This window comes from Pinus tabuliformis, chromosome J, assembly GCF_031772625.1.
Source record: "Pinus tabuliformis cultivar Carrire ecotype Pingquan chromosome J, CPIR1, whole genome shotgun sequence".
NCBI classification, from domain to species: domain Eukaryota; kingdom Viridiplantae; phylum Streptophyta; class Pinopsida; order Pinales; family Pinaceae; genus Pinus; species Pinus tabuliformis.
In genome coordinates, this window is record NC_142295.1 from 297,958,334 (window position 1) to 297,978,915 (window position 20,582).

The 20,582-nt window shown below is 37.5% G+C and overlaps 1 protein-coding gene across 1 annotated transcript in view; it reads right to left on the bottom strand.

Moving 5' to 3' along the window:
- Positions 1 to 241: 241 nt before the first annotated feature.
- LOC149226934 (uncharacterized) overlaps positions 242 to 20,582 on the bottom strand; it is a 127,357-nt gene continuing 107,016 nt past the window's right edge. Inside the window, 1 exon segment of the mRNA XM_089380360.1 lies at positions 242 to 531. Coding sequence (XP_089236486.1) covers positions 242 to 531 — 290 coding nt within the window.

The window sequence follows — 20,582 nt, forward strand, 5'->3', positions numbered from 1 at the left end:
ATGTAAAGCTTTCACCAGTCTTGAAAGACCAATTTATTTATTGTAAAAGAGTTATGAGTATCTCATAAACAAAAACAATGTATATAAAATAACAATGATAATAATATTTTTTTTATCAACGGAGACTATTTTCTACTAAGTAATATCCCATCACAGAGAGGAAAGACATTATTTCTTAATAAGGAAAGTTGAAGATCCTTATTTGTTGTCTTCATTCAGTGGAGTTGTTTCTGATGTAGACTCAATTACTGGTTCCACCGCCAGCCTCAATCAGCATTGCCACCACTTCCCTCATTGTTGGTCTGTCAGAAGGTGCCACACTGGTGCAAAACAGAGCAATTTTTAATACCAGGACCATGTTATCCACCACCGTCCTTTGGCTCAGATCCAATCGACCATCAAATACTCCTGAAGTCAGTGGTGTTGTCTGAATTGAGTTCCTTACCCACGTAACAAAGTCTCCTAAAAACAAAACAACTCCAAAACTATAAATGTCACATTTTTCAGTGACTTTCATTGTATATGCATACTCTGGAAACCAGAGAATAAACTGCGTTAGAACCTCATTACAGTAGTAACAAAATATCTACGTGCATAGACTGAATAATACTACTGGTAAATTCAAATCTGGTGATGTCATTAAATTTTTAGATTTCATATCTATCAATATTTAGTTATCTTTAATTGTAGATTTTGATTACTATAAAGTGAAATTACAAATTCAAGCATTGACATTGCGGACATAATCCAAATTTACAATTGATTCTCCTTAACTAAATTGTAGAGTTGGGTTAATGAACTGTGAAACACAAATTCAACTATCCACTTTGGGCTTCCCTACAAATTCAACCATCCACTTTGTGGCTTTCCTACTTTTAAGCTCAAGCCTTCTCCTTTTAGTGATTCTACAATTTCCTTTAAATTTCTTTGTTAAATGTTCCATAAGTTATTTTCCTTCCATCAATGAAGCTTTCCTGATCTACTTATATTCTGTTCCTCAATCAGAAGCTTTTGCTCTCTTTGTTGAGTGATATATTTGTTTTTTTGAAGTTGATTCAATATTTCACTAAAAGCTTGTTATACAAAAATGTTTTACAAATTTAAATTGCAAAAACAAAAAATGTCTTATAAATTTAGATTGCAAAAAAAAGATATCATTAGTCTAGTGATTTTGTAGTTTGAGTTTTGCAAAAAAAAATGATTAACTTTAACTATTAATAACTATTAATAACTATGGATCTACCAAGATACATATAGATTAATTTTGAAGGAGATTAAAGATATTTATATTCATTCTAATAAATTATTATTATTATTATCTAATTTTAAGGTCACAGCTAAGGGACTCACTTCCGCATGATTTGATATTATTGCTAAGTCTATGAAGGCATACATACTCTACCCCCTTTTAGTTTTGAACCATTAGGCCCACGAGGAAACACATGCTCTTAACCATTAGGCCCACTCATAAATATTATTCAAAAGATTAAACCCAAAAATTAAAAGTTTATATGTAATGTCAATGTAAATTACACTTCCAAAAAAAATGGGACTAGGAAAATGTGCATAGATTCAAGTGTATTGAAAAAGGTCATTGTTGCTTTCTCAAGGGTAATTACTTCCATACCACCATTGGAGTGGTCTATTCTTTGGATGAGTTCTTTTACTCATATCTTCTTATCTAAATTTGTTCTTCTACTTCTTCCATCGTAGACATGACAATCTAGTCTTTCTCTCATTAGTTCTATCACATGACTCTACCATACTATATCAACTCCTATGTCTTAGACCTCATATGTTTTGTATATTTCACATCATACATCATGCAGGAACATTATTTTAGTCAATATGTTCTTGTGTGTGAGTTTCTCGCTTAACAATAAAGGTTTTATTGTTTTCTCTAATTGAAATATGAAGGGCATAATTGTCCTTAACTAAGTGTCCTCAAGACTTAGCTCAAATCATACTACTAAGAATATACTTGAGTTAACATACTTTATATCATATATATACTTAAAAATTTCTATTTTTCCCTTTTCCTTCTCATCTCATTGTTGAAAATGCAGCAAGAAAATGTTAGTTTGACTTGCCTCAATCAAACTAGAGAGAAAATTTGAATTTATATTTCAGCAGACAACTTGGATGAATTAGCTTGAGTGACATGGCTTGTGTCACCTAGTTAGCTTAGATAATTCGAGTTGGAAGACTTGCGTTTAGTCTAGTATGAGTTATTGTTAATTTCTAGCAATCTAAATTAGTAAAATTGAGTTATTGTAAGTTAAACTAGTTCTAACTATTGGAGGAACTCGTGGAGGGTCTAGTAGTGGGGTGTGAATTCAGTCACAACTCAGTGATCAACTAGTTAACTGATCAATCAACCCAAAATAATTGTTGCATGCAGAGAATTTGAGTTATTGAGTTGAGATGAAGATTCCAAGGTAGTGTCTTATCAGTTGTAAACTATTATGAGTTGTACATGTGGTGCATGCAGTCAGAGGATGAGCCTAGATGAAATGTGCAATTCCTTGGATGAAAATTCTTATGAAATAGGGGTGTAATTCCTCATTGAAAAACACAAGGAAGCAGGATCTTGGAGGACAGGAAAATTGGCTAAGTGTTGGCCAAAGCCAATTAGTCAGGCATAGACATAGCTTATACACTTCTAGAGGTTGCTCAAGCTTGAGTAAGCATTATATTTCATCTCTATTCTTTGATTAATGCAATACATATAAGGAGGAGTTTTGAGAATTTATTTTCCCCTAGATAAATATTTGTGTATGTTTGTTTAATCTTGATGCATGTTTATGATTTATGTTTGCTATCGTGAATTGAATTCTGCAAATCAGTAGAGTAGATTTGATTCTTGTGTTTTTGTAAATTACATGAGAAATTTCATATCTACACATTAAATTTCTACATGGTATAAGAGTAGGATTCACAGGAGAGCAAAGAATTCGAAGTTGCTATTACAGGAGGATGGAATTTGCAGGATCAATTCTTTAGAGCTAGCATGATGGTGTTCTATGGTCTAAGATTTGAGTATACCCTTGAGGGTGGCTCGAATTTTGTTGCTTTGAAGGACTGCATGGAGGCGATATTGTAGGACAATAGGTTGAAAGAATTTGTCCAGATTGACATTCCAAAACCAGGATCATCTGATGTCAAAGACATAGCAGAATGGAGGAAGTGTGTAACTAAGGAGAGGAGAATCATATTGGAGGGTGTAAAGGACCACATTGTCTCCAATTTCCATGGGAAAGAAACCTCATATGCAATGTGGCATGCATTGAAAGATTTTCCCCAGAACAACAGTGACCACAGGAAACTGGAACTCAATGATAAGCTTCGAAATATCAAGATGCAGGAGAACAATTCTATTAAACAATACTTGAGAAAGTTCACACAATGTCGTGATGAACTTGGTGGAGTTGGAGTTATTATTCGAGAGGATGATTTGATAATCCTAACCCTTCGAGGCCTTCCCAAGAGCTAGCATAGCTACCAAGAGTCGATGAATGAGAGGGAGAAACTACGAAACTAGGAGTGCTTATGGTATGATTTGGTATAAGAGGAGATAAGGTAGAACACCGGAGATGGGACCTCATCCAAGTATGAGGATGAGGAGAATTGTGCCTTGGTTGGAAAGGAAAAGAAGGGGAAAGGGAAAAAAATCCCAATCCAAACTAGAGTCCAGTCAAGGGGTCAAGAAGAAGGACTGGTCTAAAATAAAATGCTTCAATTTTCATGAATTCGGGCATTAAGCCATGAAGTGTCCACACAAGAAGACAAGCAAGAAGACCTCGAGAGGAGTGGCACGTGAAGACTTGGATTCACAGTTCAATCTTAATTTCACCCTTATCACATGCATGATGAGCACAGTGATGGGGAGAGTGTGGTACTTGGATAGTTGTGCCTCGTTCCACATGACGGGAAATAAAGAATTTTTCAGTGACCTGGAGGACAATTATCTCCATATGGACATCGAGATGGGAGATGATGGAAGGTATAGTGTGACCAGTATTGGTACAGTTACCTTTCAGAGGGATTTTGGATCCCCTCTCAATCTCAAGGATGGCATGTATGTTTCGAGCCTAAAAAAAATCTTGTTTCAGTTTCTATGTTGGAAGATTGTGGTTACGATGTTATCTTCAGAAAATCGAAAGAATTCCTAAGACACATAGCCACGAGACAAGTGAAGAAGATTAGGGCTTATGTGAAGACCTTGTACAAGCTAGACGTGGAATATTATGTTGCATTAAGCACGGAGGTAGAGAGGTGTAGATCTGAGATGTCATTGAAATATGGCATAGAAGTCTTGGCCATTTGCATGATGGCACCCTAAATATTATGCAACAGATTACCACAAGCCTCCCCAAAGGATCACTTGGTCAACAAGATACATGCAAAGGGTGGACCTTGGCCTACCACTTCAATTGTGGGCAGAGTCATGCAACACAGTAGTATACTTTCAGAACTAGAGTCCTCATCGGATTCTAGGAATGATTACACTGGAGAAGGATTTCTTGGAGAGAAGGCCAAATGTGTCTCACTTCAGGATATTTGGAGCATTTTTTTACTGCCGTGACTCCAAAGACTCTAAGAAGAAGCTTTAGCCAACAGCTAAGTTGGGGACATTTGTGGGTTACCTGGAAACTCCTCACAATTACCGTGTGTACCTTCCATCCCTTAAGATGATAGTTGTTCAAGGGGATGTGAATTTTGATGAGGAGAAGGCAATGAGATGTTCTCTTGAGAGGGAGCTTCAGTTGCAGGCAGATCAGGAGCTTTTTTCTCCAAAGGAGGAACCTCGGGAAGTTCTGGAGCAACCACAAGTTGAGGAGCAGAGAGTGGAGACATCCACTCAAGCAGAAACATCCAGAGAAGGAATAAAATGAAGCAGAGAAGCTGAGGGGCTGATGCATTATGCTAGAGAGACTATGGGAGCACCCACTTCTCAATGTAGGTAGATAAGGTCACTAGATTGGTACACAAGCTACATGGTGCTAATGACATATTTAGTTAAGATTGAGCCATCCTCTTTCGAGGAAGAAGTAGAGCAACCAGTATGGGTTGATGCAATGGTTGAAGAGTATGATTCCATTGTCAAAAACAATGTTTGCAAAGTGGTCCCAAGACCAACAAACAAATTAGTGGCAGGTTCGAGATGACTTTACAAGGTAATGCATGCAGCAGATGGAAGCATAGAGAATTATAAGGCCAGATTTGTGGCCAAGGGGTTCTCTCAAGTTGAGGGAATTGACTATGAGGAAACCTTTGCACCAGTTGCAAGGTATTCATCCATTACATCTATACTTGCTTTGTCAGCTTAGATGGGGTGGAAGATCCACCAGATGGATATGAATAAATCATTCCTCAATGTAGTTATTGATGAAGAGGTGTACATTGAGCAACTAGAAGGTTTTGAGACCTTTGAGTGAGAGTCTCATGTGTGCAGATTCAAGCGAGTATTGTATGGCCTCAAAAAAGCAACCCGTGCTTGGTACACCAGGATCGAAAATTATCTCACGGGGTTGGGCTTCACCAAAAGTGAAGCAGATGCAAACCTTTATCATATTATGGTTGAAGGTAAATTATTGATTATTGTGTTATATGTCGATGATTTAATTTTAACTGGTGGTGAGAAGTTGATCAGATCTTGCAAGGAGGATCTTGCAAGAGAATTTTAAGTGAAGGACATGGGGCTCATGCACTACTTCCTCGGATTGGAAGTATGGCAAGGAGATGGGGAACAATTTTTCTCTCAAGGAAAGTATGCTAATGAGATATTGAAGAAGTTTCACATGGAGAATAACAAACCCATGGAGATACCTCTAGCCACTAGTTGGAGAAACGAGGATGCTACTTCAGGTGAACTAGTGGAAGCTAGCATCTATCGACAACTTGTGGGTGCACTAATGTATTTCATGAACAAATGAACAGATATGTGCTTTGCAGTCAACCTATGCAGTAAAGAAATGATTAGGCCTACCAAATTATTTTGTAGGGAAACTAAGCATCTTCTACGTTAACTCAAAGGAACCAACCAGTTTGGATTATTGTACAGACAGATAGAGGGAGTGAAGTTATGTGGCTTCACAGATGCAGATTGGGCAGGGATTCCATCAGATAGGAAGAGTACATCAGGAGGAATTTTCAATGTTGGTTCTACAGTGGTTTCTTGGTACAATAGGAAGAAAATATCAGAGGCACTCAACTCAGGAGAAGTAGAATACATGGTTGCAAGTTAAGTAGCATGTGGGGTGATCTGGATGAGCAAGATTCTTGAGGGAATTTTTTGTCAAATGATGGATCCTACTGTGGTATACTGTGAAAATCATAGCTACATTAAGCTCTCTGAAAATCGAGTCTTTCACAATTGATTTCAAGCATATAGATATTTGGTATCACCATCTACGGGATTGTGTGTAGAGGAGGATCATGTTGCTTGATTACATTCCAACAAAGGAACAAGATGCAGATATTTTGACAAAGGATTTGTCAAAGGGTAAATTTGAGTTCCATAGAGGTAGGATTGGGGGATCTGATAATCCCTTTCTTTCTGAAAGGGACTGTTGAAAATGTAGCAAGAAAATCTCAGTTTGACATGCCTTGGTCAAACTAGAGAGAAAAATTGAATTTCTATTTCAATAGACAACTTGGATGAGTTAGCTTGAGTGACATGGCTTGTGTTACCCAGTTAGCTTAGATAATGCAAGTTGGAAGACTTCAGTTCATTTCAGTATGAGTGATTATTAATTTCTAGCAATCTAAATCAGTGAAATTGAGTTATTATGAGTTAAAATAGTTTTAATTATTGAAGGAAATAGTGGAGGGTCTAGTAGTGGGGTGTGACTTTAGTTACAACTCAATGATCAACCAGTTAACTGATCAATCAACCCATAATAGTTGTTGCATGAAGAGAATTCAAGTTACCCAGTTGAGATGGAGATTCCAAGGAAGTGTACTATCAGTTGTAGACTATTCTGAGGTGTCCAGGCGGTACATGCAATCAGAGGATGATCTTAGATGATTTAAGCAATTCATTGGAGAAAAATTCCTATGAAATAGGGGCTTAATTCCCCATTGAACAATGTAATGAAATAGGATCTTGGAGGATAGGAAAATTTACGAGGTGTTGGACAGAGTCAGCCAGTTCAGGGAGAGAGATAGTTCATACACTTACAGAGGTTTCCCAAGCTTGAGCAAGCATTGTATTTCATGTCTATTCTTTGATTAATGTAATACATATAGGAAGGGGTTTTGAGGAGTTTCTTTCCCGTAGATAAATATTTGTGTATGTGTGTTTAATCTTGATGCATGTTTATGATTTATGCTCATGATTGTGAATTGAATTCTGAAGATGAGTAGAGTAGATTTGAGTCTTGTGTTTTAGTAAATTACATGAGAAGTTTTATATCTACACATTAAATTTGTACCCTCATTTCATTAAAAGATACTAATCTCATCCAAGTTTGGCTTATAAAAGTTTCATCCAACAAGGCCTAGTTATGTAAATTGAAGGACAATGTAAGTCAAAGACATATGAAGCGAAAAGGTTGATGTGAAGAGCATGAAAAGTTAGAAAATTTAAATTGATCAAGCTAGATCTATGCCACCTTCTTAAATATGCCCTTACCTCTAAGTTCTATTCTAAAAATGGGAACTAAAAAATAAAAGAAAAAACAATATAAAAAAGCGTCGATGTAGTAACTCTAAGTATACCTCCCAATAAAAAAGGTGTGCATGTACAAAATAAAGGTTCCTAGCTGTAGAAAACTAGTTTGACTAGTTAGGAGATATTTAAAATGTATGAATTTGAAGGTTAATGCATGAAGTTTTTTCCCCTTGCATAAGTTATTCCATCATCTTACCTATTTCCATTGAGTGCCTGAGGAAATACTTCCTTACTTAGGCATTGGAGCATGTAATAAGAGTAAGGTTGTACCACCATGGTAAACATATGAAAATTATAAAATTAACTTATGTTATGATGTCATTGGAAGAGATCACTTATTATCAATTGACTAATGACTTGTGTTGACACTTGATTTACTATTATAAATGGGTCTTGCACATTCAGATCCATGAACTTTCATAAGGATCCATGATATTTCCTTGGGATCCATGTACCAGCAATCACAAAAATATGTAAACATCAAGATATCCATCGCACTTTTTAGGATCCATGACATTGGATTGGAATATGTTTCACTACTTAAGGATCCATGATAGTGTAATAACATCGTTATATACGTGTCTACATCATCACTTTCGCTCTAGTAGCATATGGATTAAAAATGATATGATTGGGGTGGTCACAACATGATATCCTAGCACACATGTGGGGTGCACCTCTTTTAGACCTTTTTCTCTCACGTGGGAGTGATTCTTAATTTCTTACATGGGGTATTTACTTGTCATGTCTGTGAACATCTCTCCTAGGTGCACTCTTTCTCCTAACTAACATGTGTGAGGTTTTTAAATCCTTATAGAAGGGTACATTTCATGTTTTATTTTCTATTCACATGTGTGGTGGTTCTAGAGCCTTCCACAAGGGAACGCCTAATATATTCCTTTCTTCTCTCATGTGTGAGATTCCTTTTGGTTTTTCTCAAGGTTTCTCTCATGGTTTTAACTTCACACATGTATTTTGACCCTTGATTGAGGAGGGTACCCCTATGATTGAGGATTTTTAGTAACCACTTATGATATTCTCTTGTGGTTTCACTTGGGAACAAGGTATTTGGTTCATGCTTTACTTAAGCACATGGTATGACCACATCGTATTGTTTCAATCACATTGTATCTCATGTATGGTTTTAGGGAGTGCCTCACATATATAAAATGGTGCCTCCCTCATTTCTTGTGATTAGAAACTAATTGGAGAGGATTACTTACTCAATATTTTTGTGGTATATTCTTTATTTTCCTGAGTGAATTTCCTAACGTGATTATAGAAGAGTCTAGTTATGCATATTTTCATTGAAGAAGGAGATATTACAAAAAAATCAATGCAAGTGACGTATGAATTGCTTTTATTTGATTTATTTGTTAAATTTTAGGCTAGGTCTAATATATTGGGGGTGAATATCCCTAGGGTTTAATTCCTTACCTAGGTATAACTTTAAAATTTTAATTTTCATAATACTTATGTTAAATTACTTAGGATTAACCCCTATATTATTCTTACATAGTTCATATTTCTAAGTTAGATGCTCACTGAGTAATATTCCAAGATGTATGGGGAATTCAAACACAAATAGTAAGAGAATAATTACTTAAATAGTAGCTTAGACCCCATACATCACAATGTGTTAGGAATAAGATCATATAGAAAAACAAAATCAACATGAATGCCAAAATAAAACATAGACTAAAATAATACAAAGCAAACACCAATATGTGTGGTTCAACCAATTTGGTCTACATCCACGTAAAAATATTGTGTCCTTCCTTTTATTCCATACAACAAAATGAAGTGATACAACTTGCAACACATCAACTACAACATCCTCTTTTCTTTCTCATAGTCTCCTCACTCTCAATGGAAATGCTCTTTCAAAAATAATACAGGCACAATACAAGTTGTTCATAAAAGAAGTGTTTCCCTCTAGCTCAAAAAACCTTAAAATAACTTCTAATGTCACATCTATGACCTAATGATGAATGATCTATATTGACTATGAAATTAAAATATTTTACAACAAAAATTTTCCAAACAAATTATCTCTTCGTGTGTTTCAAGGAACCCACACGAGAGAGGGATCTAAAGAATTTTCACCACCCCCCATGGACCCCCTTGTGACAATAGTAGTGAAACTTCCCCCCCACATCTCCCATTAAGTACTAGGGTACAAGCATGAATATAAAACAAGACCTTTAAATCAAGAAGATAATAAGGCTCCCAAACCAATAATCTCCCACTTGGAGACTAATTACAACAACTCCATTGTTAGTGAACCTATTGGACTATGCTTCAACTTTGGACCTAGCAAGTTTCTCATCTTCACCATCATGCTTAAAGACCAACTAAAATTGAGTGGAAATCTATGTCTCCATTGTTATTTCTTTCATTAACATTTATACAACATTCTAGCTAGTATGTATCTTTTTCAACTTTAACTATCCATTCATCTTCTAAAATTGATTTTACAATATGGTATGTAAGTTGTATATGCTTTATCTTATAATGGAGCACTAAGTTCTTTGAAAGATGAACGTAACTCTCCTATCACTATACAACCTACTATTCTCATGCTTCTTTCCTTATTCCTCTATAAACCTTTATAACCAAATCATCTCTTTGTTGGCATTATGACTAATGTGTTGTACTTGATGTCAACCTATATGTCAACTTATCCACTATGTCATGATTTTGTCACATTTTGACACTATTGGTATGCATGCGATATTGATGTCTCTAGATAGGTCATGGATGGAGGATGTTTCCTCATGATTGGAAATGTATTATAGATGTCCTTATGATTATAGATGTGTCTTGATGATTGCATATGAGTTGCAAAATCTTGCTCAAGGTATAGATCAATTAGAGAAGGATGGACAAGGATTGTAGTTGTTTGAAAGTGAAGAAAACTAAGGAGACATAGGAGGCTGATTGGAGAAGGTTTACTAAGGTTTTTGAGGTGTTATTGAAGCCTTATCAAAGCTTGACAAGACTCCCAAGTGTTGGAAAAGGCATGTTAGAAGTTGGAGAAAATTTGAGGAAAGTTTGACTGTGTTTTCACAACTTTCACGGCATGGAAAAAGAGTAACGCAGGTTACCTTTGTTGGAGGAGTGTTACCACCTAGGGTAGTATATGTTTGGTGTTAAATACATGATTTATAACACAATTCCAAATGGGGAGAAGTGCATTACTACCTGTAAGCACATAAAAAGAAAAACTTTGAGCTAAAACCCTGTTTTTTTCCCCAAGGTAATCTTCTGGAAGTTCGAGCAAGGTCCATTTGATCCTCTCAAAGTTTCCTATCAAAATATCCATGGGATTTTCCCTTGGTATTGGAAAGGGATAGAGGTTATAAAAGAAGAAGAAGATTGAGCAACTAGTGTGTGATTTTCTTGATTTGATTGTGTCTTGTTTTGAATAGGTGTTCACTGGGCACGGGAGGAGACTCAGATCTATTCCTCAATGAAAGATATAAAGGAGATATGAATAAAATATTCAATACTTGGATTATTATTTGAAGATATATGATTTGATGAATATTTGAAGGACTTAACATCATGTTTTTGTTGAAGATATGATTGAGAGAATGCAGAGAGCAAAGAGCAGCAGAGGCTTGATATCACTATGTTGTTTCTGACATTGTATGGAGAGATTGATGTGGTTTCTAACAATGTATATGTAGAGATACAAGTATGATAGTTTCTTTTGTAGAAATTAATGTGTAGATATGAAATTGCCCGTGTAATTTACTAAAACACAATACACAAAAAAAAGTTACCGATCAAATGAGAGCTATTACCTCTAAACGAGAACTCTAGAAAAAACCCCCAAAAAAACATGAAAAAATAGGGTGAAAACAAAAAGTGTTGATGCTGGAATAACCATTTTTTTCAGAGTAAATTTTCAACATTTTTTAAAAATGGCAGTAAAAACTTTTTTTGTGTGCAAAAGATACCCTGAAAACGAAAGTGTGTTGATGCTGGAATAACATCTTTTTTTCATGGTAAATTTTTGACATTTTTTAATAATGACGTTAAAGATAAAATATCATGACTCCAAAAAACTTTAAATTTTCAACGTTTTCAATCATGACATTAAAGATAAAATATCACATCCTTGAAAAACCTTAAAACTCCGACAATTTTCAGTCATGGTGCTAAAGAAAAAACACTTATAACTGTTTTCAACCATAGAATAAAGATAAAATATCATGACTTAGAAAAACTTAAAAATATTGACAAATTTTCAACCATGGAATTTAAACCAAAGATTATGACTAGAAAAAAACATTAAGTTTTCAAAATATTTCAAGCATGACATTTTGGAAAAAAATTATGACAAAAAAACTTAAAAAATGAACACCTGAATGAAATAGTTATTATACCAAGAGAAATTTATCTTTTAAATGTTAAATGTATAGCAATTTTAAAATCTTAGCCTAAGACAACTTGATACATCGAAACAAAAATTTAAAAATCAACCATCAAATTGACACGCAGTGTTGGTAAACTTGACCCATTGTAATGAAAACCTAAAGGCCAACCATGAAATTGACACATTGTGGGGTAGACTCTTCATTATAACGAAAATTTAGTGTTGGTGAACTCAACCCATTGTAATTAAAACTTAAAGACCAACCATGAAATTGACACATTGTGGCGCAAACTCTATTCATTATAACGAAAATTTTAAAATCAACCATTAAATTACACATAATGGGATCGGGTTGTTAGTCAAGCATCAACACAAACCCTGCAAATATATATATATATATATATATATATATATATATAACACAAAACAAAAATTCAAACATTGAAAAAAAAAACAATAAAAAGGAAAAAAACTATGAAAAAAATGTGAACAATATTTAAAAAAAAGACATAATTCAAGAAAAAAAAAACAAAAAATTCTTTTTAAAGTTAAAAAAAGTAAAAAAAATAAAAAAATACTCATAATTAAAAAACATAAATAAAATTAAAACTTTTAAAACTAAAAATTAAAAAGATTTCAAAAAAAATTAAAAAACAAGAACAAATTAAATTAAAAACTATTTAAAATTAAATTTTAAAAAAAAAAAAAATTGCCCTTGGGCGGCCTAGGTCGATTCCAGGAATCAACCTAGGCCACCGTCAGCCATGGCCGCCCAAGCCGGGAGGCCTCGTCCATGGCCGCCTACGCCACGAGGCCTCGAGCCTGATCGAGGTGCACATTGTGCAGCGCCACCCCGACCAGGCCCGAGGCCCTGTGCCCATGGTCGCCCAAGGCCACATTGCCTCGGGCCTGGCTGGGGTGGGCGTTGTGCAGTGCATGAGGCCTCGGGTGTCACGCCCCTATCATGGCAGTGGTCTTTCAACCGCACATAGGCAGGTGTGACACCACTACCCACTTTCTTTCCACCAATACTTATGAGTACGAGCTACGCCTAACATTCAACACTTAGTTATTTTTCCTTTACTTCTACTAAGCATTCATCATTTACACAGCGGAATAGCATTTACATAATCATCATCATATCATAAATATGCACAATAGATTAATTTCTTTTTAAATGGGAGGGGTAACTCCCAGATTAGAGTTTGACCAGTAATCAATAGTTCAATATTTTACAAATACAACTACAAGTACAACTTTGCTAGGAAACTCCAAATTTACCCTTTGAAAACTTTCCAACTTTCAGCAGTTTCATCCTCATCGGGTCGAGTCACCCACCTCACCGGGTCGAGTCGCCCTTCGTTCAGTAGCGCCCACCTCATGTCGTGTCGTGCAGCTCGTCGCACCATGCATAGGCTCCCACTCTGAGTCGGTGTCGCCCTCCACATTCAAACTTTTGCACTGCACCATGCAGAGGCACCCACTCCACCAGGTAGCACTCCGCGTTCAGCTCTACCATGCTCTATCGCAACTCATCACACCGTGCCTCCATGCAAACCCACTCAACCGGTTCAGGTCATGCAGTCACGCCTGTGCCTTCCTTTGCACTCAGACTTCCACCGAACATACATCTCGCCACGTCATTCTGCCTGCTCGTGCAGGACCACCCAGTCAAGTCATGTCACTCAACTGCACCCGTGAGTCGGGTCACACATCGTGTGGCTGCACCCACGCAATTCAGGTCATCGACCTTTTCTGCCTACCCACGCCCTTGTTCTGCCAAACCGTCCACTCACTACCATGTCACAAAACTTGCCTGTGCGTTGTTTGCCCAGCCTACAGCTCATTCACCCTTTCCTTGGCTCAACACTTCGGCTCGTCCACCACCTGCACCATGCCCTAGTCGTATGTCTCTTCTCTCTTCACCCAAGTCTCTTGTTAATGCTTAATACTTGAACTTCTTGTTTTTCTTCCTTCCAACTCATTCGACTACTTATACGAAGTCATCCATGCATTAAGGTTGGTCAGCCTACCCAGGCCAACCATACAAATCGCCCATGAATATATCAAATAACTTGTCGACAAACTGACTTGGGTCCACTTCTGCACATCGATCTTCCCGGGGCATCCAACTCCACACATCGGCCCAACTCATCAGTTTTTCGACACTCCTTATAAACTCGTCATGTGTGCGCCCATACTTAGCCGATTTTCCACTTCTCATTTTTTCGACTCTCCAAGTAACTCCTTGCACCGTCGCACAACTCGTCGGGGGCGCGTTTAAACGAATACTCCCACTTGTCGTGTCACCTTTAACTGAACTTGTGTGTCGTCGCAAAGTCGACTCGTTGCACATAACTGGTTTTTCTTCCACCCTCGCCCGTTGCACATGAGCGCGCTCAGCTCGTGGTCGTGACATACTCCCCCACTTTAAACATTTATTGTCCTCGACAACACCATCTTAGCAGCCACCATCGCTAATACTAAAAATCCATATATATGGGTATCCAGATGTGTCCACCTTTGACCTGTCTCATGCCAACGATATGCCAAACTCTGCAAGAAAATCATGTGCTGGTAACCCTCATGTTGGTGGCTAGTTGGGTAGCTAATCCAACCGTACATCATCACCATAAGAATGCATGGTCCTACATCATCATGACATATCTCTGCATGCTACTGCCAATCATGTCCATCTCACCCCATATGTTTGCTCAAAACATAGGAGACTCACTGCCATGAGTAGCTAACAATGAGCCTCATCCCCATGTCAGTCTAAAAAGAGAGGGAGGGAGTGGAGGCCGAAGGCTCTCCCTCTTCCTCAGCTAATAGCTCAATCCACCTATCTGGATCTTCCTCCTCCAATCTCTGCATGTATGCCTCGCGACACACACTCCATCTGAATCTTGGGTCTAGCATCTCCAACTCCTTCCACTGCCTCTAGTCTTCTTGATAGATCCAAGATACTATCAGATAATTCTCTAATCACCTGTGACTACTCCATAATTTTTGCCTCTGTACAAGCCAACCTCTCTTAAACTTCTTCATCCTGCTTGACTTCCTCCACATTCATCATTGTCAACTTACACTCAGTTGTCATAGTTCCTATGGTTGGTACACCAATGGGATCATTATCACGCCCGTCGTAAATGTACAACTTTTTTAAGTGAGGTATTATCATAGCTTCAAATTGTTTCATAAATTCCATACCCAGTACATATTCATAGTCATCTATCTGCATAATCGTGAAGTTGACTTTCCAATTCCATTCACCTATGCTCACATCAACCTTTTCTACTACACCGATCACTGAATTTGGTGGAGAATTCACTGCTTTCAACTGTGCTTGAACCGATATAAATTTCAGCCCAATATTCCTCACAGTTTCTTCACTCATGAAGCTATGAGTTGCATCACTATATACCATAGTGAGAATAGTATTCTTCCCAATATTCATCTCCACATATTCCAACTTATTCCTTTCAGGATCTCGTCGTGAGACTGATTCCGTAGCTACCGCAGCTCCCAAAATATGGATCACTCTAATGGAAGTTTCTTCTTTCTTCTTCTTTGCATCGACTTGTGCTACTGCTGCCACTTTTGGCCTTGAAGGACAATTATTCACCATATGTGGTTCTTCACAAATCCAACACTTCAAAGGCTTCTTCACCTTCAACTTGTCATTCTATCTCGAAGGCTCTTCTTTCGTAGCCTTCTCTTTCAGCTTATCTGTCTTCTTTCTTCATTCTTTGATTCCTTCATCGTAATTTTCTACCAAGCGATCAACCATTTCAAATGCTTCCTCTAGTGCCTTGATCTTCTACCTCTTCACCTCATTGCACACCCAGGGTTTCAATCCTATACTGAAATTGAACACCTTGCCTTTCTCCGCCATGTCAGGTAACTCCAAGATCGCACTCGAGAACTCTCATTGATATGCTTGTAGGCTTCTTGTTTTCTTCATATATTTAATCTTCATCCTTGCATACTAAGTCTCATCTTGTGGGCTAAAATGAGTCTAAAAATATTTCTTCATGTCATCCCAAGAAGAGATTTTCGTAGCCTCACCATTGGCAATTTGGTCCATCTTTCTCACATATTAGTAAGTTTCGTCAAGGATTGAGCAACTATCTTGACTTTGGCCTCATCATCAGGCATACCCAAATGCTCCAAGTATTGCTCCCATAAGAAATTGCCAAGAGATCTCACACTCCTCATCCCATCATAATATTCAGGTTCTTTGACCTTCACATGGGAAACTCCTCCAACAGAACCTTTCCCAACTACTTTATTCAAAACAACTATCTCATTTCGAGCATCGTCAAGTTCTTTCTACAACTTTGAGATTTTTGCCAAACCTTGATCCCTTGCAGCTCAAATGTCCTTGACTTCTTTCTCTATTTTCGCATACATCCATTACGTATACTCGTATCAGATTTTGAGGTCTTCAAATTCTTCCTTCAACTTCGTGTGCATCCCCTGGAATTCAACATTCTCAGTTTTCACCAAAGCCACTTCATAAGCTAATTCCTCCATTTTATCCACTACCCTGTCCATGAAAATTGTTTTGGCATCCCTGCTAGATTCCCCTATCATAACTTGAGGTTCTTCCACTTGATCATCCATCACTTTCACTTGTGATCTCATTGAGACCATAAAGTTCTTCTATTGTTCAACTTGACCCTTCACTTGTCCTTGTCGAACTTTCCAAAGCCTTGCGGAAAGTCTAATACCACATGTCACTAAAAGATATCTACTTCACTTTAGCTTTCTCCAAATCATTCAAAATCCCATGGAATCCGAAGCTTCGATGCCAATTGTCACAACCATATCTTGGCAGTGGTCTTTCAACCGCACATAGGCAAGTGCGGCACCGCTACCCACTTTCTTTTCACCAATACTTATGAGTACGGGCTACGCTTAACATTCAATACATAGTTATTTTTTCTTTACTTCTACTAAGCATTTATCATTTACATAGCGGAATAACATTTACATCATCATCATCATATCATAAATATGCACAATGGATTACTTTCTTTTTAAATGGGAGGGGCAACTCCCAGATTAGAGTTTGCCCAATAACCAATAGTTCAGTATTTTACAAATACAATTACAAGTATAGCTTCACTAGGAAACTCCAAATTTACCCTTAGCAAACTTTCAACCTTTCAGCAGTTTCGGCCTGCTCATGTCAGGTCACCCTTCATTCAATAGTGCCCACCTCGTGTCGTGTCGTGCAGCTCGTCGCGCCATGCAGAGGTGCCCACTCCAGGTTGGGTCACCCTCCATGTTCAAACTTTTGCATTGCACTGTGGAGAGGTGCCCACTCCACCAGGTCGCCCTTCGCATTTAGCTCTGCCCAAGCATTGTCGCATCTCATCACACCGTGCCTCCGTGCAGCTCACCCAACGAGGTCAGGTCGTGCAGTCGCACCCACGCCTTCCGCAGCTCGTGCTCCTTTTTGCTCAGACTTCCATCAAACCTACAGCTCGTTGCCTCGTTCTTCCTGCTCGTGCAGACTCGCCTAGCCGGGTCGTGCCTCTCGGATGCACCCACGGGTCAAGTTGCCCGACTCTGTCAAGTCATGCATCGTGTGGCTATGCCCACAGTAGTTTAGGTCACTGACCTATTCTGCCTACCTACACCCTCATTCTACCGAACCGTCTGTCCAGTGTCATGTCACAGAACTCACCCATGCATTGTTCGCCCAACCTACAGCTCATTCACCCTTTCCTTGGCTCAGCCCATCCACCGCGTACGCCTTGCCTTGATCGTATGTCTCTTCTCTCTTCGCCCAAGTGTCTTGCTAATGCTTGATGCTTGAACTTCTTGGTTTTCTTCCTTCCAACTCGTCTGCCTACTTATACGAACTCTTCCATGAGTTAAGATGGGTCGGCCTACCTAGGCCGACCATACAAATCACCTATGAATTTATCAAATAACTCGTCAGCCAACCGACTTGGGTCCACTTCTGCACGTCAGCCAACCCAGGGCATCCAACTCCACATGTCGGCCCAACTCATCGGTTTTTTAACACTCCTTATAAACTCGTCATGTGTGCACCCATACTTAGCCAATTTTCCACTTCTCGGTTTTTCAACTCTCCAAGTAACTCGTCGCACCGTTGCACAACTCGTCATCGCACAACTCGTCGGGGGCACATTTAACCGAATGCTCCCACTCATCGTGTCACCTTTAACCAAACTCGTGCTTCATCACAAAGTCAACTTGTCGCACATAATCGAAGTTTGTCGTCCACCCTCGCCCGTCGCACATGAGCATGCTCAGCTCATGGTTGTGACATTGGGCCAAGCCAAGGGGGGCATTGTGCAACGTTGTCTCGTCCAGACCTAAGGCCTCGCGACCATGGGCAACCACGACCGTGCTCGGTCGTGGTTGCATAGGGCCTTGGGCCCTGACTAGGGTGAGCGTTGTGCAACGCTGCTCCCACCAGCCCGACGCCCCGTGGCCTTAGGTGACCACATTGGTGCTTGGCCTTGGCCACCCAAGGCCGCAAGGCCTCGGGCCTGGTCAAGACGGCACTCCACAACGCCCACCCCATTAAGGCCCAAGGTCTCGTAGCCCTGGGCGATCCCCATCGAGCTCGGCCTTCGCTGCCCAGGGCTACAGGCACTTGGGCCTAGCTAAGGCGGCACTGTAAAGTAGCCGCCTAGGCCAGTCCTAAGGCCCCGCGGCCCGGACAGCGTTGGTCAATTCCGAGAATCGACTTAGGCCGCCCTGAGGCAATTTTCTTTTAATTTTTAAAAATTTTCATTTAATTCCTTTTAAATTTAATATGTTTTAGTTTTTTTATTTTTTTATTGTTTTACTTTTTAACTTTTTTTTTTATTTTCATTTTCCAATTTTAATTTTTTCTTTAATTTTTTTAATTTTTAATTTTTTAAAACTGTTTTAGTTTTTTAAAATATTTAATTTGTATTTTTATCTTTTCATTTTTTCATTTTATTTTTTTTAAATTGTGTAGTTTTTTCTACTTTAAAAAATGTTTTTAATAATTTTCTTTTATTTTTTTTCTTGAATTGTGTCTTTTTTTAATATTTTCCATTTTTCATAATTTTTTACTTTTTTTTTGGTTTAAATTTTTTATTTTTACAAGTTAATTTTGTTCTTTTAATATTTTTTTGTCGTTATCTATATCTATATATATATATATATATATATATATATTTGTCATGTTTTTTAAATTTTTATGATATTTATTATTCTGTTTTTTATTTTTATTTTTTATTTTTTGTTTAAATTTTTTATTTTTACAAATTAGTTTTTTTTCTATTTTTATGGTTTTTTTTCTTTTTTATATAATTTTTATAATCGATTTTTTTGTCATGCTTTTTATTTTATTTTTATGGTTTATTACTGACATGAAAATCAACAACATTTAAAAAAAAAATATCCACACTTAATAAATTAGAAAATTAAAGTGTAAAAAATAAACCCTCTAAACAAAAGGGATTGATGTTGCATCAACACTTTTCAAAATCATCATGAAAATCACTAAGTTTAAAAAAAAAATGTTCATACTTGATACATAAAAAATTAAAGTGTCAAAATTAAGCCCTCTAAAAAAATGTGTTGATGCCGCATCAACGCTTTTCAAAATCAGCATGAAAATCACTAACATTTATTAAAAATGTTACATAAGAAAATTTAAAGTGTCAAAAATATGCTCCAAAAAAAAGGTGTATTCTAAATAACCACTTTTCAAAATACGTTGATTTTTTTGCTACCTCAAAAAAATGGGTAATTGGTAATTTTCTCGTTTGATAGGTAACTATGTTTCAAATCTACTCTACTCATATGTGGAACTCAATTCATGATCAAGAGCTCAAATCATAAACATGCATCAAGAATAAACACACATACACAAATATTTATCTAGGGGAAAGCAATTGTTAAAAACCGCTTCCTATTTGTATTGCATTACTCAAAGAATATGGATGAATACATATGCTTTCTCAAGCCTAAGCACAACCTACAAGTGTATAGTTTATCCCCCTTCCTAACTGACTAACTCTAGCCAACACTTAGCCAATTTTCAAGCCCTCCAAACTCTTATTTCCTTGCATTGTTCCTTGAGAAATTAGGCCCCTATTAATTAGGAAATTCTTCAATCTAGATTGTGCAATTCCTTTATGTTGATATTTGATTGCATGCACCACCTGTACACATGGGAATAGTCTACAACTAATAGTACATTGTCTTAGAACCTCCACCTCAACTGGGTAAATTGAATTCTCTATATGCAACTGTTATTTTGGGTTGATTGATCAATTAATTGGTTGATCAGTGAGTGTGATTGAAGTCACACTGCACAACTTGACCTTCCACTAGTTCCTCTAATAGTTAGAACTAGTTTAACTCAGAATAACTCAATTTAACTAATTTAAATTGCTAGAAATTAGCAATCACTCATGCTCAACTAAACTCAAGTCTTCCAACTCAAATTATCTAAGCTATCTGGGTGACACAAGCCATGTCACACAATTTAACTCATCCAAG